Source organism: Emydura macquarii, unplaced genomic scaffold, assembly GCF_026122565.2.
Source record: "Emydura macquarii macquarii isolate MOO-44397 ecotype Brisbane River unplaced genomic scaffold, CSIRO-AGI_Emac_v2 contig_318, whole genome shotgun sequence".
Taxonomy (NCBI): Eukaryota; Metazoa; Chordata; order Testudines; family Chelidae; genus Emydura; species Emydura macquarii.
The window spans coordinates 12,556,158-12,573,606 of NW_027130455.1; the positions used below are offsets into that span (position 1 = coordinate 12,556,158).

Genomic DNA, 17,449 nt, shown 5'->3' on the forward strand with positions numbered 1-17,449 from the left:
TATCTGCCACTCAGCTTCCCAGGTTCATCAGTATCTCCCTGAGGAGTCCAAGTGACCCAAGAAGCTGAGTAGCCGATACCGCCTCCTTAGCCGCCCGGGAACCTGCATGGCACATAATAAATAAGTAAAATCTTCTGGCAGAAGCCCACTCGGAGCTGAGCCATCTCCTTCTAGGGGGGGCCATTGACTGTTCTGCCCTGGGGCCAGGAATCGCTGGGGGTGGGGAATGATTCGGTCCAGGATACTCTAACCCTGTTTGAAGGGAGGATGGAGGAAATGTTGACCAGTCCTGGTGAAGCAGCTGGGATGGTGCAGAACATCTTGCTGAGGCTGTAACACCAATGGATCTAAAGCTAAGTCTACACTTATGGCAGAGACGCTGCACACCCCATAGCATATGGGTATAAATGGCAGCAAAGCCGGTGAGGCACTGCTTCAGCGAGTAGAGTTGAGATACACCAGAACCCTACATAGCTCTCTACATGCCCAGTGTCACACCTCCCATCTCTACACGGCTATTTTTAGCAGTGTCGTGTCCCGCTGCTGGAGCCTTTCCCCTCTGCCTCCCCCCTGCCAGAGCCTTTATTGTGTGTAGCTACACACCTCAGTGTGGACGCTGCCTGCCTTTCACTGTTGTTTGCAGCTACACATACTCAACAAGCGTAGCCAAGGCCTAGCTGATCTGTGCTTTGTTTGACACCCCCACGCAACTTCCTCCTGCTGACTCTGAAATAGTATTGATGTGCCCCTCATTTCTCTGGGCTAATGGATAGGCAGGGTGCTGAGCCAGGCATGAGCGTGAGGGAAGTGGAGGAGATGAGAAATAGCAGGGAGCTGAAAGGGAATTGGAAGAGAGAAGACAGGTCCAGGGATTAGGGTAGTAGCCTGGAACTCAGGAGACCCAGCTTCAGCTCTAGCTCTGCTACAGACTTCCTTAGTGACCTTGGGCAAGTCAATTAAGGTAAGTCTACACTGCAGCTGGTGGTGCGATTGCTGCCTCGGTAGGCCTACCCGTGTTAGCGTCCATCTGGCTAGGCTGGCTAAAAATAGCAGTGAAGACGCAATAGCACAGGCTAGAAACAGGAGAATGCACCCAGTGTCCCAGGTGGGTGTGTACAGCCCCAACTTTAGCCCACACCACCACATCTTCACTGCTGGTTTTAGCTATAATAAACTAGACCAGCTAGACTAAAACTAGCTAGCTCTGCCCAGTCAAGCTGCTGTCCAATCCCTGCTTGCAGTGTAGACACTCTCTAAGTCTGTCTGCACATCAGCTCCCCATCTGTAAAACAGATGATAGCACAGGGGGGCTATGAGGATAAATACATTAACGGTTGTGAGGTGCTCCGATACTATGGTGATGGGGTGGGCCATATAAGTACCTGAGATAGGATTTCCTGCAAGATCTCTAATGAATAGCAGCTGGACGAAGTGAATGGCATCGTCTAACTTTGCCAGGGCATCCATCGTGCTCACTGGGTCTCTGTTTTGTTTTCAGGTACTGCCTCTGTTGCAGTAGCCGGCATCTTCGCAGCCTTAAGAATCACAAAGAACAAGCTCTCTAATCATAAGTTTGTTTTCCAAGGAGCCGGAGAGGTAGGCTTCACGCGGGTTCAGCCCGAAATTCAATATTTGTCCTTTCACTTTAAGGGGATAAAAATTGAAGCACCAAGGCACCAATCCACAAACCCCAGATTTAGGTCGCTAAGTCCCAGTTTTGGGTTCCACTCTGATCCACAAAATTCCCGCTCAGCTGCCTCCGACCCCTGTAGGCACCACCTGCCTAAGTTGCCAGGGAAAAATTCCGTCGGCACCTAAGTTTCTGCCTCTGGGTGTGCGCACTGCCGCCCCACTCCCAGCACCTGGATGTCTATCTCCTAAGCCCCAGAGCGATCTACAAAGCGGGGGGAGGGGGGGGAGGGGAAGGCAGGAAGAAGAATGCCTATCTCACCCCTGGGGCCCAATCTGGTAGGCATGTATTGAATTGGGTTCCATTCAAAATCGAGGTGGAGGTTGGTTCCTGAGCGGCTGGAAAGCGCTCATTGAACTAAGCTGGGTGTGGATACTGCGTTTGGATGGCTGTGTTAGTGCAACACCTGGCAGAGATTTGTGACTTGTCACAGCATCACAGTGTGAGAGGGAGCCCAAGCTGGTCAGACAGTGGGCTCAGTAGTACCCCAGCTCCCAGGCAGTACCCCAGGGGATCACAGATGGACACTCAAACAGTGTCAACGAGCAAGCAAAAAATTCCTCTTGAATTTTTCTTCTGAGCTTCCCATCACCTCATCTCATCCCTTGTAACCAAACTGTCTGTTCTTCCAATGAATACGAGTTTCCCTGAAGACAGGCTCAATTTCTAAGTGATGGTATCTTCAAATCCGTTGTCTCTGTAGGCCACAACAAAATCAAGACAGCTTCTTATCAAAGCAGTAGTGGTCACGATGTCCATCGACTGAGTTTTTAATGCCTTGCTCACAACATGTACTTAGAACAGGATATCGTGCCGAACCACAATTGAGACCAGAAATTTGAAGTCAGTGATCTGGTTTGACAGACTTTATGCCTCATGTCAAATTCCGGCCTCAGCTTTACTTGACTGCGCCAGTTCCATCAGGGCATCATAAACCTCAGTCACTTGGTAGCTCACTGGCCTTATGCTGTCAATGTGGCTCTCCCAGCGAGTGTCGCTTAGCGGCTGCACAGTCAGATTTGTAACATTGTCCACGAGGATCTTCCACGTGATAGTTGATGCTGAAAACAGGACGTATATCCTTTGCAGTACTCCAAAGAGAGATAATGAATCTAAAGAAGATGACGCTGCATCTGACACAATCAGGTTGAGAGAATGGCAGCCACAAGGCATGAAGAAAGCACTTCGATTCAGCGCAACATTCAGCAGCGGAACTCTTCGATTCCTTGCCTAACAACAAGCCCAAGCCTGGGCACCCCAAGCCTGGGGCACCCCAGGCAGTCACCTGGCTCGCCTGCCCCTAAATCCAGCCCTGGCTATGCTCCACCTTCAACCTCCTTGACCAGTCCGCTGCTTTAGATGTCATCAATCACTCCCTCCTCCTTAACGTGTTTCAGCTAGATGATGACGATTTGTATTACTGTAGCACCTAGGAGCCTCAGTCATGGCCCAGGGCCCCACTGTGCTAGGTGCTGTACAAACAGAACAAAAAGAGGGTCCCTGCCCCACAGAGCTTACAATCTATGTGCTTTTTGGGAGGAGTGGGGGGACATTTCAACCTCTCCAAAGTGATGCAAGTTCCTCTGAGGAAATGATCAGAATTTGTTTTCTGTTTGTGTGTTTCAGGCTGCCATGGGCATAGCCCATCTCATTGTTATGGCCATGGAAAAGGAAGGAATTTCAAGAGAAGAAGCCATCAAAAAAATCTGGATGGTGGACTCCAAAGGACTGATTGTCAAGGTAAATCAGCCTCAGTGGCACTGCTGTGCTTCCAGAGCTCAAGATGTAGTGTAACAGGCACAGGGTACAATGGGGCCTCTTTAACCCAGAGCAAGCAGCTCCAATGGCAGCCCTGGAAGTGGCTGCAATTTTACTGAAGTCAATGGAGCTGCACATGCTTATACCCAGCAAAGCAGAATTTGCTTTTCTGGTTTTGATGCCCTTTCCATCAGCATTTGGACATTCTGAGGATAGCTACAGCTGCAGGGTCAGGGACAACTCTGCTTTTCAGGCCCAGTGGGACTTGGTATAACAAGGGTAAATCTCCTCTTTCCAAGAGACACAGCTTTCTTGAGGTGTAGTCCAAGACATTGGAATGAACTCCCACGCGAACTAAGGACCATCAGAAACCTCACCACCTTCCACGCTAAGTGCAAGATGAATTTGTTTGACCTGACTTTTCTAACAGACACAGTGAAACGAGCACAAACGTTTGTCTGTTCCTTTTTCCCTGCAGGGGCGGAGTCACCTGAACCACGAGAAGGAGATGTTTGCTCAAGACCACCCCAGCATGAAAACGCTGGAGGAGGTGGTGCAAAGAGTGAAGCCTACGGCTATTATAGGTAGGGTCACTGAAGCGGGAGCTCCTTCTCATTTGTTCAGTTCTTGGTTTATTTCTTCCTTTGTTCCAGGGGCTTTTCTGTTGTCCAATGTGAATCCCAAGGCCTCCCTGCCTGCATTTTTCTGCTTCATGTCCCAACACCCATCTTTGTGGAGCACAAGCTCCCTCCTTCTGTTGAATAGGGGTCCTTTGGGAGCCAATCAATGCTGCCCTTAATTGGCCAGAACTCAAGAACTCTTGAGTTAAACAGAGTTCTGCTGTCCTTAGAGGCTGAGCCTGTATATCCCTAATTGGTCAGCAAAGCAAGAGGCTGGTGCCAGTTACCAAAGTCTGATCTCCTGAAGGATAGCGCTGAGTGCAGGCACAAAACCAGCCCAGACAAACACTTGGTGTTTGCTGAGACCCACGCAGATCTTCTGCTCAGTGGAGTGGAGGGCTTTGTACTGAAGGTGGTTTTATCACTGTAAACCTGCCTTGCATGGGGTCTCTGGAAAGGGGTGGCTTTCTCTCACAGCATCATCCAGTTCAATTTACTGAACACTAACAAGAGCTGAGAGTTAAGGAAACATGGGCCTTATCCACTGGAAGTCACAGAGTGAATCAGCAATTAACTATTCACTTCTGGGGTGGGGGTTTTAGGTGTAGCAGCCATCGCAGGAGCTTTCACTGAGCGGATTTTGAAGGACATGGCGGCTTTCAATGACAGGCCCATCATCTTTGCCCTGAGTAACCCCACGAGTAAAGCAGAGTGCACAGCTGAGCAGTGCTATCACCTGACAGAGGTAAATGTGCTCCCATCTCTCCCAGCAGCTGGGTGGAATAGCCAAAGAGACTTAGCGCAGCAGAGCACCTCTCTGTGTGTGTCAGTGATGAGAGCCCTCTTTGGTGAGCCACAGATGAACGAAACTGCCTGGCAGAGCCTGACTGATGTATGTCTCGTGGTTAGGAAAAGGGCAGCCTACGCGAGTCTTGCAGTTGATCAGCTCCACAGAAGCACCTTTCGCTCATGAACTCTTAGGCTTGGTCTACACCCCGAAATGAGGTCAACCCTAGCTACATCGCTCAGAGCCGCACAAAATTCTGCGCGCTGGGCGGCTCAGCTGGGTTGACCCAACCCCCACTGCAGATGCAGCGAGGGCGCCGGACAAATGCTTCCATCGACTTAGCTACCACCTCTCAGAGAGGTGATGTACCACTTACCTCAGGGGTTTGCAAGCTTTTTTCATTTGCAGACCCCTAAAAAAATTTCAAATGGAGGTGCAGGCGCCTTTGGAAATCTTAAACCATGGTCTGTGGACCCCAGGGATCCGCAGAGCCCAGGCTGAAAACCACTGTTCTATGATAACAACCACCTTTTGCAGACCCCTTAGACATAGTCGACAAACCACCAAGGGTCCATGGGCCACAGGTTGAAAACCACTGAACTAGATCAAAGGAAAAACCCTTTAGATGTAGGAATCATCTACACTGCAGCAGCACCACTGCAAGGCCTTGAGGGTGCCGCTGTAGCGGAGACATACCCTCAGCGTTCCCAGTGATGATTTGTTGAAGGAGACATTCCTGGTACAGAGACCCTCCTGCGCCCAACTACACAACTTTGCGCAGGTGGCACCTTTTATTAGATGGAGAGGAGGGAGGCCCTGATCCCACCCCAAGCTCCCTTCTCAGGCTGGCCCTTCAGAGCTGTACTCCTCAGATGCTGCCCGCCATCCCCTCCCCCACAGCACAGCTACACCCATCCTGCTCTCGCAGGGCCCTCCACTAACACGGAGGAGGGGGCAAGGTGTAACCCTTCTAAAGGCTGCTGGCTTAGTGCCATGAGAAAAACAGAGATGGATTAAAAATACTCCTTATTTACATCAGGTCTTCCGTGAAGGCCCTCGCTCAGGTATTCATGGGAGGCAACTTTGGGATTTGGATCAGGCAAGGGGAAGGCGGATGGGTAGGGCACTGGACTGGAACTCAGGAGGTCTGGGCTCAAGTCTAGGGTCTACTTCAGCCTTCCTGGGGGGCCTTGGGTAAGTCATATAGGCCGAGATCCTCAGAGGTATTTAGGCTCCTAACTTCCATTGATTTCAGTGGAAGTTGGACCAAAATACCTTTGAGGATATGGTCCCAAATAGCTCTGTGCCTCACTTCCGCCTTCATAAAATGGGGATATTTTCCTGCATCACAGCGCAAATGTATTAGTGATTGTGAGGTGCTGAGACACTGTGTTGATAGTGGCTATATATGTATCTAGATAAATAGGTTAGAATGAGACCTTGTCTGGTCCAAGGCCAGATGGAAACTAAATGCCCCAGGGCACTTTCTCGTGGCAAACAAACCCTCTGTCAGTTTAACCAGCAGTCAGATCCTAATGGTGAAGTGGTGGATGATCAATGAATTTGCCATCACAGTCACTGTACTCCCAGAGCTGGATTCTGGGATCTCCTCGATTGTAGACATTGCCTCTCCACTATCTTGTTTGTCTCTCTCAACAGGGCCGAGGTATATTTGCAAGTGGGAGTCCGTTCGCTAAAGTAACCCTGGCCAGTGGACAGACCTTTTTCCCCGGCCAAGGAAATAATGCCTACGTGTTCCCGGGAGTGGCGCTGGGAGTCATTGCCTGCGGGGTCCGACACATCTCCGACGATATCTTCCTCACCACAGCAGAGGTTTCATATCCGTATTTAACCAGTGCTTTTGAAAAATAAAAAAGCAGCTTCAATGAGCTTTGTTGTGCCCCAGGAGTCTAGTTAAGGCCTTGGCTAGGAACTGGCATAGGGCAATGTGCATCATGTGAACTTCACCGCCTCAGCAAAAGACTGCAGACTTCCCCAACACAGCAGGATGCTAGTGCTTCCATTGTGCCTACAGAAGTCCCCAGCATTTGGTTTCCCACTATGGAGGAGGTTGAAGGGAGGGCTAGGGGACATGTCCTCTGGAGTCCTGGTTATTTTTTCATGCAGGAAAAAAATAACAAAACAAAAACAAAACAAAAAAACCTCAAAGTATTTGATCATATCTGAGAACAGTTGGATTTATTCCATGGCTTTTACTCTGCTGCAGGAGGTGCCTGGCTCCAGTCAGTTAGGGGAAAAACAAGCAGCCAGGGCTTTCTGCCATACCAGCAAGTCTCACAAAGGCATTTTCCCCAATCTTTGTTGTATGCTGTATTTTTAGAAAAATGTCTGTTTTCATATCATAACATATAGCCAAACTGCATGTTTTGAAAGCAAAGACAACTTTTTCTCAGAAATGGACTCCTTTCAAAAATAGTATCTACCCGCACACAGTTTTTCTGCTGAAATGGCTCAGTTTTCAAGCTCAGAATGAAATGCATGCAAATTTGAATTCTGAGTAGGTTTGCTTTTCATTACAAGGATTTCTCTCAACTCTTGTATCAACTGAAATCTCAGCTACATGCTGCCAGGTCAAAGCCTTACGAGGGAGAACGCTGTACTTGATTGAGAACATCACTATAACCTACCTTCCTCTTCATTCTAGTCTATTGCTGAAGAAGTCACGGAGGAGAATCTTGCTGAGGGGAGACTCTATCCTCCTCTGAGTACTATCAGAGATGTGTCCTTCAAAATCGCTGTTAAAGTAAGTATTCATGTACTTTTGTGAAGCTGTTTTTTACATAAAAGCCAAGCTCTACCACTCATAACACTGGCAATGATTTTTCTCTTGCCCTCATATTTGAAGTCTTTGAAGCATGCTGTGGTGCCTAAAGACTAGGGTGATGACAGCCAACATAAATGCATTGGCTATCTTAGACCCAGAAATGTGATTACGGTGTGGGAAGCTTTCCATAGGATACAGTAGATGATTCTGGTTTATCAGAGCTGATTCAGTGCCATGGGCCAATCACAATTCCAGATAGCCGCACTTTCAGTGTAACTCCTAGCTGGCTCCCAGTGTTCCTGACATTAATTCCAAATTAGCCTCCATCACACTTCGGTGCAGCCTCCTTGCCCAGTACAGATTACTGAAATTGTAATGCTAAGAAAATGAATCCCATGTGGTTTAAAGCTCCATGCTCTGTTTTTCTTGTCCTACTTTGTGTGGTTTTCTTCTTTCTCTGGCCCACATTAGATTCCATACTTGAGCCTGAGCACCATCAGAGGTACGATGGGGAGATGGCAAGAGTGGAACTGGCATGGAGCTTTCATTGCAAACACATTTTACCTGCAGGATGTCAGAAAACCAGAATAAAGACCTATACAATATACAAGAAACTATAAATAATGTCCAGCAGAGTTTCACAATATTAGATAATTTGACATGAATGTTGACCATCATGTTTGCATTCAGGCAAGCTGAACCTTGCATGCAGAAATCAAGAGACCAGAGAGAAGGTACTGTACTGACTTGAGCAAAGCAATAGGACTCACAAACTCCTGAGTTTTCATCTCAGATTTTCCAGTGATTTTTTCTATATTTGGACAAATGACTAAGACCCAAATGTTAAAAGTGGCCCATTTTCAGGGGCACATAGCTGGATTTTCAGAGATGTAGAGCAGCCTCAACCGCACTTGGGAGCTGTGAGTGCTCAACAACTTTGCAAATCAGGGCCAACATTTGCAGACTTTGGGGACTCAATCCAGTGATGCCTGAAGTCAGTGGGAGTCTTTCCATTGATTTCAGTGAGTGTTGGCTCAGACTCTAGGTGTCTAAACTTAAGCACCTAAATAAGTGGTTTGATTTTCAGAGGTGCTGAGCAGCCAGTGAATATTGCATCATCCGTGATAGGAACTGCAGATGCTCAGTGCAGAGTTAAAGCCGGTGATTAAGGCCTAACTATGGATTTATGTGTACATGTAGGCACCCAGGGTTGAATAACTTGGCCTTATGTATACATGTAGGCACCCAGGGTTGAATAACTTTAGAGACCACTTCTGAAAATTACCTCATGCTTTGGTTTCACCTTTTCTGAATATGGGTATATTAATACTTAGCTGCCTCCAGAGGGGCCTTGAGAATCCGGCAGTGTGTAAAGTGCTATATACAACTGATCAGCAATAGATTTTTGAAAATGAAGCAGGAAATACCACTCATTTTCCATAAAAAATATACAACAACACATCTTGCTTCACAGACTAGTGGTGCAGCCTCTAACACAGAAGTCTTGGCTGGTCCTGAACAGTTAGTCTTCTCTTCAGCATTTTAGTGCAACTCAGATAATGAAATCTCCTGCCTCCTTGACACTGTTTAGGGCCCTGTCTGCACTACAACTTTTTGCCGACGCACGTTACATTGGCATGGAGCCACTGCAGTTGAAAACCCATGAACCTGTGACCCTCCTTGCTCTCCACCATCTCTGACAGAAGCATGGAATCCGCACGGCTCTGCACTATTGTTGTAAGTGTTGCAAGCACAGGACACACGCTCCTCCAGAATTTGCAGAACCTCGGGAAGAACCAAATCAGCAGGGAACATGATGATTTCGTGGAGGGCAGATTTCATGGGGTACAGCAAAAACCAATGCAAGGTTGTTGGTGGCATTCACGGAGCAGCTGCAGACAGTGAAGTACCACTTCTGGGCCCAAGAAACAGCATTGACTGGTGGTATCGCATCACAAGGCAGATTTGGGATGATGAGCAAGAGCTATAGAACTTTCAGATGTGCAAGGCCGCATTCCTGGATCTATGTGCTGAGCTTGCCCCAGACCTCCAGCACAGGGACACCAGAATGAGAGATGCACTGAAGCGAGTGGCGACCACACTGTGAAAACTTGCAATGCCCGATTGCTATCCATCAGTGGGAAATCATTTTGGAGTTGGAAAATCCACTGCGGGGGCCATTATCATGCAACTGTGCAGGGCCATTAATCATCTGCTACGCAGGACTGTGACTCTCAGCAAGCTGCAGGACAAAGTGGACGCAGTTGCAACAATGGGTTCCCAAACTGCAGTGGAACAACAGTCAGCATACATGTCCCTATTTTGGCACCAGTCCACCTTGCCCCAGGGTATACCAGTAGAAAAGGGGTACTTTTCTATGGTTATGAAGCATTGGTGGATCACCGGGGACGCTTCACAGACATCAACATTAGCTGGTCTGGGAAGGTGCCCAACACTCACATCTTTAAGAACACAGGACTGCTCAGAAAACTGCAAGGAAGGACATTTTTTCCTGACCAGCAAGTTACCACTGGTGATGTTGAAATGCCAGTAGTGATCCTAGGGGACCCAGCCTACCCCTTTCTCCCATGGCTAATGAAACGGCCACCTCAACAGCACCAAGGAAAGATTGATCTGGTGAACTCAGCTGGTGCAGAATGATGGGGGAATGTGCTTTTGGAAGAAGGAAGGGACGCTGGCATTGTTTACTCACAAGATTGGATCTCAGTGAAAAAAATATCCCAATGGTGATAGCTGTCTGCTGTGTCTTGCATTGTATTTGTGAAGCAAAGGGGGAAAAGTTGCTGCCAGGGCAGAGGTGGAGCGGCAGTCTGCTGAGTTTGAACAGCCAAAGACAAGACTATTAGAAGAACTCAGTGCAGAGCTATATGGCTCAGGGAGGCTTTGAAAAAGCACTTTAACAGTAAGCCACAGTAAAGTATTGGAGTGGACTGTGCTCTGCCTGGCCCTGCCGTTTTGGGACCCAGTAGGAATTGTGCGATGCTTGGTGTATATCTATGAATATAACACTGTCAGTGCACCTATTAATTGTGTGGCGCTCACTGTACATTTATGATTATTACACTGTGTTTGTCACTGATGCTGTGAGTTGTGTCGCACTGTACAATAACAAGTAACTGGGTACTTTCAGTACCACTAGGGACTCTGGAGCATATGTTGGGAACTAATAAAGATTAATTGTTTTTTCAAAAAATGGAATTTTGAGTAACAAAATCAGTGCAAAAAAATTCTGTGCAAGTTAAAAGCAAATACATTAAAATGTAATAAATGAATGGAACTGAACTTACCAAGGGGAAAGAACATTCATGTCCCTTTCGCCTACACCTACAGCAGCCGTGGCTCTACAGGGCAGTGTATGTGAAGCTGTGGTTCTCCTCACTTTGGCCCAGGGTGGAGTGGCAGGGGTAGGAATACAGCCCCTGATGCCATGTGGAATGTTGAAGAGGTGTGTGTAGGGACGTGCTGTGATGGAGTTCTCCATAGATGGCAAAGGGAGACAAGCTCCTGATTGTTGAATCTAGATCTACGAGAGTCTGCAGCATTGATGATTGCTGCCAGACCTGCCCCATTATGTCCTGGTGCATCTCCCTTTCCTTTCCCTGCTGGGGATCCTGGGCCGTTCTTCTGTCCACTCTTTCCTTCTCCATACAGTCTGCAGTATTCAGTCTCCAGGCCCTCTGTTCATGGTCTGATGCAGCACTGGTTTGCAGGATCTTGCTGAGTCATCCCGAGTCCATTGTCAGTATAGCAACAACAGAAAGTGAAGCTTAAGATTCAGAACTCCCTTCCCTTGCTCCTTCTAAAGTTTAAAACAAGACATGCTTATTAACATGTCTGCTTTCTAGTGCTTGTGCATGGCACCACTCACAGCACCTGCCAGGGGCGAGGTAAATGAGGAGGGAATTGCTTGATTGCATGAACTATGAGCATAGGACAAAGGCACTGAACACTGGCACCTTTTTCCACAGACAGTGGTGATTTTAGCTGACACCTGAGGGTAACAAATGCATAGACAGCACAGCTGCTGTTGATGTCTTGAATCACATGGGCCTGTACGCTGCTAGCCTATTAACTGCAATGGTGCTTGCTGAAGTTGCCAACTGACGTGGGAACGTGTCCTACTGCCAAGGAAGAAATAAGACCTCCATCTCTAGAAACCTTCAGGGGAGGATGGCAGAGTACCTCCACTAAAGTTGCATCACGAGCTCTCAGGAGGCTTCAAGGGCCATCCCTGCATACATAAACAAATTTCTCCATGTGCACACACACACACGGCCTAACTTTACAGGGGGATGCAGAGCAGATAACAACTCTACCGCTCTTTGCTGTACCACTACCGCTTCTAAGAGGAGTACAATAATGAAAAGTCAATAGCTGTGTCCTGTTACGCTGGGGCACTGCCATTCATTTTTGTAATGGGAAATACATTTACATGCTTACTTGACGTTCCTTCCCTGCACCGAGCTCACCGATGCTCAGCTGCCAGGACTGACTGCACTGTGAAGTCTCAGACAAGTCCTGGCTTGGGACATAGCTGGAACCACGGTCACACGTCCCCAAGCTTCTGCCTCGCCCTCCTCCTCCTCACTCTTCACGCCATGGGGGTCTGTGTCCCAGGCTCCTCAGAGGTATCCACAGTGATCTGCTGGCTGCTGCTGAGGTCTCTGCCAAGTATGGCACGCAGCTCTTTGTAAAAGCAGCAGCTCTGCAGCTCAGCACCAGATTGATAGTTGGCCTCTCTTCTGAGATGCCTGCTGCAGTTCCTTGGCTTTTCACACAGCAACCTGCTCATAGATGTCCACATTTCTACGGCAACAGCCTGCACAGCTTCTTTCCCGCACAAGCACAGGAGATCCAAGATATCCCGTCTACTCCAGGCTGAAGCGCGTCACTAGCATGGTCACCTGGGCAGCTGCACACAACAAAGGAGAGCTGCTAGGTGTGCTCACTAAGCTGGACAATCAGAAAAAGGCATTTGAAACGTTTGTGGGGTTTTTAAGGTGGGGAGGTGGGCTTCCAGTTTCTGTGACCCCAGGACAGTGGAGTTCACAACTGTGACCAGAGAGGTCAGTGTCAGGCATTGTGGGACAGCTGGTGGAGGACTGTTAGGGTCAACATAGGTAACACAGTGTCTACGCTTGCACTGTGTTGACCTCAGTACTTCGCCAATGGCTCAGTGTTGTTTGGGGAGATGGTGTTACCGTGTTGCCTTAACAGGACTCTTACATTGGTGGGAGACAAATTTAAGTGTGGACACATGCACAACTAGGTCAAGGCAGGGTGGCTTATGTCAACCTAACTTTGTAGTGTAGACCAGGTCTTGGCAATAAATAGCAGGAGGGATTCAGCTATGTGATGTGTGAGAATAAACCAATCCGCTTCAGTTCATCATGTTGTTTTGGTTCTTTTCTTTGCAGATTGTTGACTATGCCTACAAACACAATCTGGCTTCCTGGTACCCAGAACCAGAAGACAAGGAAGCCTTTGTCAGAGCCCACATCTATAGCACTGACTATGAGTCATTTGTTATCGATAACTACAGGTGGCCACAAGCAGCCATGCACATTCAAGATGTATAATTTTTTTAAGTCTGATCTTTAGTATTGCATGCTTCTTACCATCATTGCCATAAATGCATCTTCAGGCTTGCAAAATCTTAATGTAAATGGAAACAAGCACTTTCTTACTTGCAGCTGCCTTTTTACTTTGTAAGTACCTGATTAGGGAAAAAAACAGAGCCAACGTGCAGTGAAAGGGACATATATGTCTAACGGCTTCCTCCCACTCCAGTTTCCACCTTCCTTGAAAACACTCCTGTAACCTTGCGTGAAGAGTACTCTCTTCTAAACAAATTCTCTTACTTCTGTATCAAAGGAATGAACTGTAAAATAGCAAACACACAGGGAAACATAGCTCCAAAGGAACTGCCTTAGGTCCTCTCTTCTACAAAGAGATGGTGGTAAAGGCCAAATCTGTCATTGAATTTCATTTCTTTGACACACAGAGTGACGCAGTGATTTTTTTATTATTATTAATCAAAAAGAAGTCAATTGTAATCCTAGGCACTGCAGCGTAACTACTGTTTTGGAGCTCAAGTCTCCTTTCAGTTACACTGGTGGAAATCGGAAGTTGTTGCACTGGAGCCAATGGAGTTATATTGGTGTAAGTTTAGGTAGGCCTTTCAAAAACCTTCCAAGTTGAGTGTCTGGGACCAACATGGCTACAACAACACTGCATATGTCCCTTAATAAACAGTTTAAATGTATTAGTGAAGAGTATCCCTTCCCTGTTTCCTATTCCAACCAAAATTCCTCTAAAAGGGAAATAGCAGCACAACTTGAAGATGCTTTTGAAGAGATGGTAACTTGAAGTCCCAAGTTTGTCCTTTGCAGTGTTGTGGTAGCCATGTTGGTCCCAGGATATAAGACAGCCAAGGTGGATGAGGTAATATCTTTTATTGGACCAACTTCTGTTGGTGAAAGAGACAAGCTTTAGAGCTACACAGAGTTTTTCTTCAGGTCTGGAAAATGTATTCAGAGCATTACAGCTAAATACAAGATGGTGCATATAATTGATTTCGTGGTGCATTTGTCCAGAAATTCTTCCTCATTTTTTGTCCTATGCCTGCAGGGGTTTTAATGGGCCACTTCACCTTGAATGGTCTCTTAAAATATGTGTTAACTACATACACTAAACTATCTGTTCCACCTTGTATTTAGCTGCTTTCCCAGACCTGAAGAAGGGTTGTGTGTAGTTCAAAAGCTTGTCTCTTTCACCAACAGAAGGTGGTCCAATAAAAAATATTATTTCACTTTCCTTGTTTAAGTTTGTTCTGTTTATTTAAAGCCTTATTCTATTGGTTCATATGATCAAATGTCAGTAAACTACAGAAGTACAAACAGGAAAACTGAATACTCTTATATCTGAGGAGGGTAGGATCCTAACTCCAGCACGTTCTCCTTACCTGGCTCCCATATGGCCAAGAAAGCTCTCAGGGACTAGTAATAGGTTATTTTCAGTTAACATGAACAGCACCCAGAGCATCATGTCCAATAAATTAAGTTTATGTTTCTGCTGCTCGATTAAATACAAGCTTTAAACATACAAATCTTGGCTCCCCAAATCTGATTGCCATTGCAAAAGGGATGGACATCTGGTTATTTTCAGGTGAACATTTTCAAAGGGAAAACAGAATGTGATCTATTTTAAAATGTTATTAATTGATGCATAAGCAAAAAGTCTTGGATCATGTTTGGCACAAAACACAATTATCACATAAGTTCATTGTGACCATATTAAAATTGAGCAATACTGAGGTGTGGAACAATATAACCAGTTAGATCACATATGATGCATCCTTATTGATATCTCAGCAGTCAAATAGTATTCCCTGAACTGCTGCAACCAGTTGAATTGCCTCCTAGCTAAGGTCACTTTTCAAGACCTCTAGTTTCTTTTCCCAATTAAAATATCAGTTAAAACTAAAACCTGCTACATATCTGAAATGTAAAGCCAAAATTGAGAGATTCCTAGTAGTGTTAAGGTCCCAGTCATGTAAGGATTTACACACAGGCTTAACTTTACACACCGAGTGTGTACATCAATGGGATCAATTACTCATAGTATGTACAGTTAAGCATGTGTGTAAGACTTTGCAAGATCAGGGCCTAAGCCATTCAGAATGTCTGCCATTACACTGAGTACATTGACTTCACATTTCAGCAAACATTGAGATTCACTGTCCTCAGGGTTTAACCTTCATTTCTCCTCAGTCAGGATTCAACTTTTGGCACAATAAAATCTTTATATTCAGCACCAGTGAAGTAGAAAAGGGCACGGACGAGTATCCTTGCTGATCACTCCCAAATTTTGAAGCAAATATTCAGAATCCCACCTGGACAGTGGAGGTTGCAGCTGTCTCTAAACAAGAGTCAGCATCTGAGTTGAAATCAGTAATGATGTTGCTCCTAACTTTGAGCTATTTGCATACCTTGCATGAGTGCCGACAATCTGCAAGGAGCATTCCAAACATAGCAGGTGGCATGCCCCCACCCCACGCAGCTCATGATTTAACATAAACCATACTTTGAATTCAATCAGTGAATAAAGCAGCAGGAGAAGAAAGCACTCCCAAAACAACGAACACGTCCAGCCCAAAATACCTTCTGGAGTTTGTCATTTTCTTTAGTCGCCCCTCCAGTCATCAGGTGCTATAATGACAAGTTAATCTCAATATTATTCTGCTTTTCCATTACAGGTCCAATGGAACCCATTTATTGTTGTTGCTTTGTCTGTAAAACTGTGTTAAAATGCCTCAATAATACTCAGTGTTACTTTGTGAAGACCTCAGACACACTGAATGTGCTCGCCATTTTATTAGAGAGCATTAAACTGCTCCTTTAAGTGATTGTCTATGCAGTGTTTTTGTAACAACAACAGGTTTGTGTACTGTGTATGATTCATTTGTATAATGCATTAAAGCTTACTTACAAAGTGAAACACCATCCCTTCTTTTAAAAGTCATGTATGCCAAATGGTTTCTGAAGAGTATTTTAAATTAATTGTCTATGCCGCACTAGACATTTGTCAGTGGGAGCCAGGCACTCAGACTACACCTGAAAATGGAAGCTAATGTGGTGTTGCATACCCTCTTGGGCACCAATCCAGCAAAGCAGGTGAGGGTTCCCATTAATGTCAGTGGGACAATTCATATGTTCAAGTGCTTTGATGAGTCAGGACTGAACCTGTGCATAACCAGCATTGTGCTGTTGGAGCTGCCCTCTTTCTGATCAGCTATAAAGCCGTGATCCTCACAACTTTTAAACGTACAGAGAAATAAATTCCAAACCAAAACACTCCAACACTCCAGCTACTTCCCACCCTGTGGAGAGCATGAGAGAAACACACGACAGATATGTGGTCACATTGTTTCATGCACTACTGGAAAGTGCTCGGTGATGAGCATGGTCTAAGAGCCTGTCTCGAACGGAACACTTGTGACCATTATGTATCCCACGGCACTTTTAGTCCTGCAGACCTGCCCACCGATGTGCTTGTGGATAGCATAATCTTCAGTGCTTGTCCTAGCCTGCTATGCAGCACTGCTATTCACTGGCCAAGAACCCCTGCAGTGGGTCTCTCCTACTTACCTCACCGGGCAGTTGGACAGGGAACTATTGCAATATAAACATTCAATGATACTTCAGCTCCAATGTACAAAAACAATCTCTGTCCCATCTCATGTTCTGGGACTGTTTCTACAGACGGTAGACAGATGTAGCTGGTGATGTCCTGAGAGAGAGGCCACCCTCCAGCTGTCAGTAACAGACCAGTTATTGTATCCAATCCAAGGTGAGTTTTGGGATGGGGAAGAAGAGCTAGAAGTAAGGCACCCCAATGCAATAGCCCTTGCAAAACACCCGATGAGCTCAACAGGCTTTGTGCAAGTACTGCAGGAACAATCTTTAAATCTCATGTTCTTTAGCAATAGTGGAGAAAGCACTGCTGCGCTCTGGAGTGCAAGGCAGGGCAGCCTTCTGACTCTTTGGACAATTTGTATTCTCTTGAGTTCTGTAGCAAAGTGGCAGTATTGGTTGATCTCTCGCCTAATTAGCACATTTCTCTTCTTCCCTCAGTGGCTGTGATCCAGCTCTTGGCCATTCTCCATTAATGTGCAGCATCTCAGCCTTTAAAACACATCTGATTCCAATTCAGCCATTCCAGCTGGACAAGTGCCTGAAGAGCAGAGGACTCAGTTGTACTGTGTGCATTCAAAATGAGGATTGGAG

At 46.3% G+C, this 17,449-nt stretch overlaps 1 protein-coding gene across 5 annotated transcripts in view; it reads left to right on the top strand.

Moving 5' to 3' along the window:
- The window catches only part of ME3 (malic enzyme 3), a 168,881-nt gene extending 152,729 nt beyond the window's left edge, over nucleotides 1-16,152 (top strand). For 2 of the 5 annotated variants that reach the window (XM_067568656.1, XM_067568683.1), the window contains exons 8-14: nucleotides 1,499-1,596; nucleotides 3,317-3,430; nucleotides 3,927-4,032; nucleotides 4,671-4,813; nucleotides 6,515-6,688; nucleotides 7,521-7,619; nucleotides 13,079-16,152. In XM_067568656.1, coding sequence (XP_067424757.1) covers nucleotides 1,499-1,596; nucleotides 3,317-3,430; nucleotides 3,927-4,032; nucleotides 4,671-4,813; nucleotides 6,515-6,688; nucleotides 7,521-7,619; nucleotides 13,079-13,240 — 896 coding nt within the window. In that variant the 3' untranslated portion in view covers nucleotides 13,241-16,152. The other 3 variants (XM_067568667.1, XM_067568662.1, XM_067568676.1) reach the window with 3 other exon arrangements.
- Nucleotides 16,153-17,449: the final 1,297 nt, after the last annotated feature.